The following is a 9,539-nucleotide window of genomic DNA, read 5'->3' on the forward strand; positions in this document are numbered from 1 at the left end:
GGGCCAGAAACGCCGGCTCACGGTGGCGGCAAAAAGAGCTCTGATCCAGAAGTCAAGCCGGTTCGGCGAAGAGGAATATATACGTCAGAGAAGAATACGATATAGACGACGCATGCATAATCCCTGTCCGCGGCAGCAGCGGCAGTGTCTTCCTGTTCTTATATCGTGTTGTTTTCTGCATGCCAGTGTTTTTGTACAATCTGTCACGTTGATTAAGTACCGATCTGTGCAGCAGCAACATATCTTGTTCACACAACTGATACCAATATGTTACAGTTTCATGAATCATGATGTAATTCGTATTAAGTGATGTTCTCTAGACTCTTGAAACCTTAGAAACATATTTTTGTTCATCAAATCTCATAATTTTCATGTTTTTGTGCATCAGTTACTTATATTTTCATAATTTTTAGAAAACAGCTATATCTGTCATGGCAGTAGTATACCTTCATAGCTCCTAGAAAAAAGATGCCGCTATTTGCCATAACCCACGATTTTAAACCATGATTAATCTAGCTGCAACTGGCAGCTTACGAACTATAAGTATTCTTTGGTATCGCGGTGAGCGGTTTTGAGGGGTGCAAACGGGAGCTGAGCGGTGAGGGTTTCGCGGTGCTGAGAAAGGTCCCAACTGGCCCAAACAACATGACTAGCGACCCGCCGCCGCCACCCGCTCTCAAGTGGTCAAGGGGGTAGTCGTCATCGACCTCCGGTACTGAGGAAGGTCCCAACTAGACCAAACAACATGACGAGCGACCCGCCGCCGCCGCCTCAAGTGGCCAAGAGCCCCGTCGTCGACCTCCCGGTGTTGAGGAAGGTTTCCACTGGACCCAACAACATGACAAGCGATCCACCGCGGCCGCAGGCAGTCCCCAGAAGCGCCCACGTGGAAGATCCTAATATGGCTAGAGAGGGGTGAATAGCCTATTTAAAAATCTACGAGATCACTAAAGCAATTTGATTAGTATGACAAATGGCGTAATACAATTTTGCTCTATCTCTACTAGGGTTGCAAGCCACCTATCCAAATAATTCTAGTTGCTATAATCACTAGGCACACACAAGAGCTAAGTTGCTATTCACTAAGAGCTCTCAAACTTGCCACACTAAAGAGCTCCACAAAAAGAACTTAAGCTACAAAACAAGCCCTCAATTCTGGCTACACTAAAGAATTTGCTACAACTAGTTTGCGGAAATGTAAATGAGTAAGTAAGGTGATTATACCGCCGCGTAGAGGAGTGAAACAATTACAAGATGAATATCAATTCAATCACCGGGAGAATACCAAAGGGCAAGAGACAACCGATTTTTCTCCCGAGGTTCACGTGCTTGCCGACACGCTAGTCCCCGTTGTGTCGACCAACACTTGGTGGTTCGACGGCTAAGAGGTGTTGCACGAACTTCATCCACATAATTGGACACCGCAAGAACCTACCCACAAGTGAGGTAACTCAATGACACGAGCTATCCACTAGAGTTACCTTTCGGCTCTCCGCCGGAGAAGGCACAAGACCCCTCACAATCACCGGAGCCGGCCACAAACAATCACCAACTCATGCCGAAACTCCTCCACTGCTCCAAGCCGTCTAGGCGGCGACAATCACCAAGAGAAACAAGAAATCCGCAGCTACAACGATCCCCAAATGCCACTAGATGCAATCACTCAAGCAAATGCACTTGGAATCACTTCCAATCTTATTATGATGATGAATCAAGGATGGAGATGAGTGGGAGGTGTTTGCTTAGGCTCACAATATGTAAAAATGCCAAGAGAGTTGCCTTGGAGCCGGCCAAACACTATTTATAGACGTCCCCAAACGAATAGAGCTGTTAGAGTCAAGGGAGGCCGCTCTACGAGTTGACCGGACACGCCTGAGCCAGCGTCCGGCCGACGATCTCGTGCCACGTGTCATGTCCTTTGAATACCGATCGTCGATCTCCTATAGTCAACTGAACAAGCGCCCTAGGGTTAAGTTATAACCGGACTCAGATGAAACGACTAGACTCTGGATCGCTTGGCGTCAGATCAAGTCCAGAGCTAGTTTTCTTTGACCGGACGCGCCCCAGCGTCCGATCCTCTCACTGTTCATACTCGCACGCTCTCGATGCTGATGTCACCATATGTCAGCGCTGACCGGACTCAGCCCCTGCATGTTCGATCGCACGAAATGCCTCCTCTGCAGAATGTGACCGGACGCACTGATCCACTCAGCGCCAGCGTCCGGTAGCACCTTGCCGCCCTCGGCCGACTTCGCGCCAACTTTTAAAATTGATTGGACTCGACCCCCAGCGTCCGGTCAGGACGTGGCCAGCGTTTGGTCGCTAACCAGCTCCCCTTTTTCATTTTCTAAGTCCGCAACGACTTCGCCCTTGTTTACAACTTGCTAACCACAAAGTGTAAAACTTGTGTGCACGTATGTTAGCATTTTTCAAAGCATTTTACAAGGGTCAAAGTTAGCACACTAGGTTTCTAAATGCAATGCATGTGTCATGTCACCTAGTGGCACTCGATAAACCGTTTAGCCAAAGATTTCCCCTCTTTATAGTATGGCTATCGATCCTAAATGCACTTACACCCTTTATGGTGTCTTAAGTGCCAAAACAAAAACCTATCTTATAACTTTGTCTTGATCATCTCGGTTTTTGTTTTTCTCTTTCTTCTTTTCCATGTTGAGCTTGATCATCATCATTTCATATTCACCTTCAACTCCATGGACCTCATCTTGCTCAATCACTTGGAATGGACCACCTTATCTAATTCACTTACTTAGATCAAAGGTTAGTCCTATGTTTCATCAATTATCCAAAACCAAACTAGGGCTTTTACCATGTCGATCTCCCCATGCTAAGGAAGGTTCCTATCGGACCAAACAACATGACAAGCTATCCGCCGCCTGCCGCCAGTGGCCACGAGCGCTTGATTCTCGGCGCTGGCTGCAGGTGAAACTTTGTGTGCGTGAGAGGCGATTATGATGATTGTACCGCCATTACCATGCATTGAGAGTTGGGACTTCATCATGCAAATCTGCATTTGTAATGTCATAATGCATTTGTTGTGATCATAACATTTCCTTTGGATTGATAGTGGAAACAAATAATTATAGATAAAATCCATGAGTTCATGTTGTGATCATTTTTTCCATGCTGCTATACGCTTCGCTGGTTCTTTGCATGAAGCGATAGACAGTGAGTCAGGACCTCTCGTAGCGGCAGGAGCCGGAGAGGAATACGTCCGAGAAGGAGATGTTGTGTGATGTTGCAGCTCCTAATGATACCATTAATTTGAGGCTCATTTGATCAACTATATTACGCAAAATGTTACATAAATATTTGGTTAGGTGTCTAGTGACTTTTTTTTTTGACAATATGCAACTTTGGGGGGCCTTCCACAAAGTGCCCAAACCAGCCACAAAGGACTACCCAAACTCATTCTTTGTTCCGGTGCTTGTTCTTCCCGTTTGGGGGTTGAGAGAGGGAGAGAGGAGATTTGAGGGGTGAGGTTTTGATCTACCAAATCCATCCATTAGAGAGTGTCGGAGGGAATTTAGAGCCTGCCCAACCTTTTTGGCTCCCACCTCTTGTATCTTCATCTTCATAGTGGATTGCTTGCTCGTCGTCGCCCGTGGTTTTTCCCCACAAGGGGTTTCCACATAAATCCTTGTGTCTATTTGTAATTCGGTATTTATGTTGCTATGCTAGTTGATTGGTTTCTATCTTGCTTGCTATTGGTACCATTTTGTCCAAGTTCATGGTGTATGGTTGAGTTGGCATATGAGGCATACATGGGTTCTTTGATATGTTGATGATGCGGATTGATGTGTTAGTGAGCTGATCGTACAAGTTCCTTATTGTGAAGTTTGGACAGCACCATGTTTACAGAGTTGATACTATGGGGCTGTTTTCAAGTACGCGCATAAAGCGTTCAGTGAAATACTTGTGAGTAGTTAGCTTGCTAATTTCGCCGCTTCCGCTGCCCCTCAGTGCTCACATGTTGCCAACGCCTCCCAGAACATCTTTGTTCTACGATGATCAATAGCGTAGAACCGATATGGGAGGTGCTAGTGCCCGAACGTCCATCCTACGTAGCCTGCCCCCATCCGCTGATTTTACCCGCCTCATACACGCACCCCGTCCTGTCGCAGCGCCCGCGTGTTCGGAGGACTCGCCTCGTTCTCGTAGCCCGCCCTATCCACCTCGATTCGAGGACGTTCGCCCCACGGCACACTCGCACCCCTCCCCCATTGAGCCCTGACCGCCGGCCCCGAGCGCGCCCTGTCCACATGACACCGTCGTGCCGCGCACCCCGTTCGTCAGTCCCCAGCTCACCGCACCCCATTTCCCAGTGCCTGCGTCGTGCCACCATTAGTCCATGTGCCCCCTGACTCTCCGAACAACATGAAAGATGTGCAACATGAAACACTTGAATGAAACATACGAATGCCTTAGATAAAACATCTAGAACATACACTTGCAACATATATGTGAAACATATATAACATCCAGATAAAACACTTGCAATTTACAAACATGAAAACACGTACTGCAACATAAGACTGAAAACAACAGAAACATTTGGAACATATTGTTGCAACATATATGTGTGAAACATATGCAACATCTAGATCAGAACGCTTGCAACATACATCTGGAACAGATGAAACATTTTGAACAAACCTCTGAAACACTTGCAACATACTTCTGAAACACTTGCAACATGTGCAACATCCCCGATCTACTTTTGTAACATCCAAATTAAACAATTGCAATATATCTCTGAAACGTCTGAAACACTTGAAACATACGGTTGTAACGTGCACTTCCATTGCACATCTCCTTGTTGAGGTCGCGCATCACGGCGGCCATGGCGTCGACAATGGCCCAGACCTTCTGGTGGGGAACGGTGGCATCGCCAGCACCTCGGCGCGCGCGGGGACGGGGCACGGTGCGCAGCGTGCAGCGAGCTGGAGTAGTCGCGGCAGGGGATGGAGCGCGGCGTGGCGATGGAGGGGGTGCGGCGCGCGATGGAGCGCGGCGCTGGAAGGGGGAGCCGCGCGGCGCGAGACGGGGTGCGTGGCGGAGAAGATGGCAGCAGCGAGCGCACGACACAAAAAAACACACGATGGGCGAGAGCAATGGGGAAATATTTTTGAGAGAAGAGATTTTTTTTTGAGCAAATTTTGAGAGAAGAGATGGGGAGACACATAGAGTAAGCAGGCTTGGGCCGATACGCACTGGCTCGGAAAACGGCGTCCGGACGGACGCCCCCTCCGGAGCATTACCGAATCGATATCGATGGTATGGTAACGCAAGAGAAAAAATCATGTGAAGTTTGGTTCGGACTTCGGAGTCAGAGCCCAAAGAACAGTTTCCCAAAAAAGCCCAAAGAGTCACAGCCCGATATCCATACAGTATATATATGTATAATATAGCCCTATACTATAAGGCCCGCGGCGCGGTCTCCAGCGATGATATCACGCCTTCCCGTCGGACACCTCGTCGTCGCCTGGCCTGGATCGCGTTTTGTCGCGGCGCAACGGCGGCGTCGGCCTTGCCATCCACCATCACCAGGCCACCAGCTGTTGGTAGAAAAACTTTCTGTTTCTCGTCGCGGCCGGCAGCTACTAACCGACATCCATCGATGGGCCGCGCCGTAGCAGGCGGCGCCAATGCCGAGGCCGACGACGGCGGCGTCCAGCTAGTATCGGTGTCCTGGAACCAGGACAGTACCCACTTCGGGGTGGTGACGACCGCCGACTTCCGCGTCTTCGACTGCAGCAGCCCGTTCCACGAGAAGCTACGCCGCGGGCTGCCGCACGGCGCCGGCGACGGGTACGCCATGGTGGGCGTGGAGATGCTGTTCCGCAGCGAGATCTTCGCGCTCGTCGCCGCCGCGGGGGGCGAAGGCGGCAGCGGAAGGAGCAGGGTCGTGGTCTGGGACGACCGGGAGAACCGGAGCATCTCCGACATCCTCGAGTTCCAGTCCGACGTCGTCCGCGCTGTCCGGGTGTCCAAGGACTACCTCGTCGTCGTCCTCGACCGCGTGGTCAGGGTCTACGGCCTGCGCGCCTCGGCGCGGCCGCTCTGGAGGATCGCCACGGCGCTCAACCCCCAGGGGCTCTGCTGCCTCTCCTGCCACGTGGACGTGGACGTGCTGGCCTGCCTCGGCACGGCGCGAGGGCAGGTCCGCGTCGACCGGCTCGGGAAGAATCCCGAGACGAGGTTCATCGTGGCGCATAGCTCGCACGTCGCGTGCATGGCCATGACCGTCGACGGCGCCGTGCTCGCCACCGCCAGCGTCAAGGGCACCCTCGTCAGGGTGTTCAGCACCATGGATGGGACTTGTTTGCAGCAGGTGAGATTAACTATATTTAATTGCAAACGATAAATTTAGATGTAACGCTTAACAAAATTTTAACAATTAAGCAATGATGTGATGTTCTTCTGAATCTGCAGGTGCGTAGAGGGCTTGACCCAGCTGAGATACATAGCATTGCGCTGTCACCAAACCTGCAGTGGCTGGCGGTGTGCAGCGACAAAGGAACCCTGCATGTTTTCAGCTTGAGAGTTAGAGTTGAGGCGAAAGATGCAGCTGGTCACAAGCAATCTGCTGATCAAGCAGCAAGTTCTATCGTGCAAACAAAAACTGCATCCAATGCAAGATCATCCTTGTCTTTCATGAAAGGTAACCTAAGAAAAACATCTTTTCCCACCTTTTTCCCTGTTTTTCTCCTCGTGATGGTGGGTTTGCTTGCTCTTTCAGATCCATGCATTATATGACGTTATTTATGTAATCATGTAGTTCTTGTTGGTTTAGTTTTGTTCTTGTAAAGTCAGTTGGTGTGGGTCGTTACAATTATCGAAAGAGAATCATTAATTTAGTATATATACATGCGAGTTACTACTAGAGTTAGTTTTGCTATTAGTATTCCACCCGTTTTAAATTGTAAGTCGTTCTAACCATGCACCTAGCTAGAAAAGCTAGAACAACTTACAATTTGGAATGAAGGGAGTAGTTACTAGATCCAGCTATGGAACTATGCTGTCACAGCCTCACTCTATCAGACTATCACAGGGGCGATAATGTTTTACTTTGTTCCGTATTAGGGCCTGTTTGTTTCCGGGAGTGGGTAACGCGCGGCCGCGTTGAGCGAACGCAGCTCCGGGGCCGCGTTCGCGATTTCCCACCGTCCAGTTCAACTTTTCGCGTTTCGTGTCGCGGGCGGCCGGCCAACGCGCGTCGGACGCGGAGCGTTTGGCGGGCTGTTTTCGCGTTTGCCGCTCAAACGCGCCGCAGACGCGGAAACAAACAGGCCCTTAGTACCTTGAATTTCTTCTGATTATTATACACACTATCTGTGTTCTCCAGTGATTCTGCCGGATTACTTCAGTTCAGAATGGTCATTCGCTCAGTTCCGTTTACCAGAAACAACAACCTACGTTACAGCATTTGGAGAACAACAAAACACTGTGATGATTATCGGGATGGATGGCAGGTACGGACAAACTTATAATTTATATAGAGAACAAAGAATGTAACAAAATTATCTAAGAATAATTGTTTGATTTAGATCCTTCTTGCACTTGCATACATACTTACGCTTTATTTTTGGCATTTTTCAGTTTCTATAGATGCAGCTTTGACCCTGTAAATGGCAAGGAGATGGTGCGAAAGGAATATTTTCGGTTTCTCAAGGATAAGGACTCCCCTCCATTTAGGGCCAGAGTTTAATTAACAACATGAGCTTCATGATGTCTGGACTTTTTGTGCAAAGAAAGTTTTTCACTCGGTTCCACGGATGCATGCGTATATTCTACTCATCACTGTATAATGTATTTGAGTTTATCCCATGTCAAACCACTCTAAGTTTGACCATGTTTATATAGAAGAGAGGAGTACGGTATATAATATTTATAGGACATCTTCAAAGAGGTAGGGGGTGTTTGGTTCCTGGCCGTACTTTACCACACTTTACATGTGGCTGTGCCACAGGTACATTGGATGTTGTTTGGTTTCCAAATAAACTGAGGCAGCCACACAATCTCATATATAGTCGACTTCTATAAAAATATACAAAACACTTGGGGTGGCCTTTTTCTCCGCTACACTTTTGTGACGGCACCACGATCTGCATGGCTGGCAGCAGCCAGAAACCAAACAGCCTTGTAAATTGTCATGTGTGGCCGCGCATATATACACGGCTAGGCAAAAGAAGGCACAGCCAGAAAGAGTCCCCTGACCGTGTACTAGAGAAGTGAGTCTAGCTGCCACGGACGTTGCGATATTGGCGTCATATATGTGTGCCATTTTGTAAGTTGCCGGATTGGGTATTAGGCTCAGGATTTGTTATTAGGTTATTTTGCCTTAGGCCTTATATGGATGCAGTAGGTTTCGCATCAATCCACATGTCTTGCGGTAGGTTGGAGTAGAACTTGAACTAAATTCCACCCCAACACACGTGAATCGAGGTGAATTTGATAACGTCCGAATAAGGCCTTGGTTGGATTGCTTATTGGCCTTTATATATATATGTCCGGTTGTAATCAGTTCAGATTCAAGTAATAGATCAATAATCTCTGTTTCATCCCTTGTGCTATCACAGTCGCGTGTTTGCATCTGCCGTCGCTGGCAGTCCCTTGTGGCCAGGACCTGAGGCTCACGTAAGCCTACTCATAACCACTATCGCCGTTACATCTGGTATCAGATTGCTCTAGTCTCGGTCTAATGGCACAACCCACAGTTGTAGTAATTTGCTGAGCTCACTAAGTCTTTTGCCGATCTTTCCCTCTGTTTTTACAGCATCGCGCAGCTGTCCCAAAAGGTTGACGAGCTCCAGGGCACTCTTCGTGACGGCGCCGAGCAAGTCCACGCCCTCGACCTAGCCGTCTCAAGGCTAGACCAGGGTACTGTTCATGGCGGTCCTCTCCTGAGGACATTGCAGTAGTGCAGAACGAATTCCCATGCCAAGTCCTGGAGTTCCCCTGCAGATACTTGGGGCACCGCTTTCCTATTGCAGGCTAAGCCACGAGATCGAACAGCCACTCATGGACTCGGTCGCGGCGAGGTTTCCTACATGGAAGGCAGGGATGTTGAACACTGCTGGCAGAGCTAACCTGACGAAATCCACCCTGTCTGCTATCCTAGTCCAATGTATCCATTGTGTGTTCCCTATCACAAAGGGCTATGATCATGTATGGATTTGGTGATTTAAATGACAACTTAAGCACTAGGACTAACATGCGTGTCAAGACGTGTTAGACGGACTCTAAATGGTGATTCAGTAAATTTGTAGTTTGCTCGCAGTGACTAGTTGAGGTGGTTGGCGCTATATATGGTTCCCATGGCTTGCCTATTAGTGGGAGTATGTATCTCAAGGCTATTGGAATCTAGGGAAAATTATTTTACTCTCCATCCACCTCTCAAGTGCATAGAGATCACATTCATGGCTAGGATAGATGTCCTTGTTCATCTTTGTGAGGGTCAGGTCTTAGATGTTGAGAGCTCAAGTGAGTGGGTTCTTGTGCCCTTGTAATTGAGGCGG

At 48.6% G+C, this 9,539-nt stretch overlaps 1 protein-coding gene across 1 annotated transcript; it reads left to right on the plus strand.

Moving 5' to 3' along the window:
• Positions 1-5,638: 5,638 nt before the first annotated feature.
• Positions 5,639-7,729, plus strand: LOC136515475 (autophagy-related protein 18d-like). Its single transcript, XM_066509052.1, has 4 exons — positions 5,639-6,352; positions 6,454-6,682; positions 7,367-7,493; positions 7,621-7,729. Exons 1-4 carry the CDS (start codon positions 5,639-5,641, stop codon positions 7,727-7,729), a joined length of 1,179 nt encoding a protein of 392 aa, XP_066365149.1.
• Positions 7,730-9,539: the final 1,810 nt, after the last annotated feature.

Source organism: Miscanthus floridulus, chromosome 17, assembly GCF_019320115.1.
Source record: "Miscanthus floridulus cultivar M001 chromosome 17, ASM1932011v1, whole genome shotgun sequence".
Lineage (NCBI taxonomy): Eukaryota > Viridiplantae > Streptophyta > Magnoliopsida > Poales > Poaceae > Miscanthus > Miscanthus floridulus.

Excerpts from the sequence above, each read along its gene's own strand:
- LOC136515475 (XM_066509052.1), top strand. The coding sequence starts at position 5,639 with ATGGGCCGCGCCGTAGCAGGCGGCGCCAATGCCGAGGCCGACGACGGC. Across the intron at positions 6,353-6,453 it reads ATGGGACTTGTTTGCAGCAG|GTGCGTAGAGGGCTTGACCC; the intron begins GTGAGATTAACT and ends CTGAATCTGCAG. Across the intron at positions 7,494-7,620 it reads ATTATCGGGATGGATGGCAG|TTTCTATAGATGCAGCTTTG; the intron begins GTACGGACAAAC and ends GGCATTTTTCAG.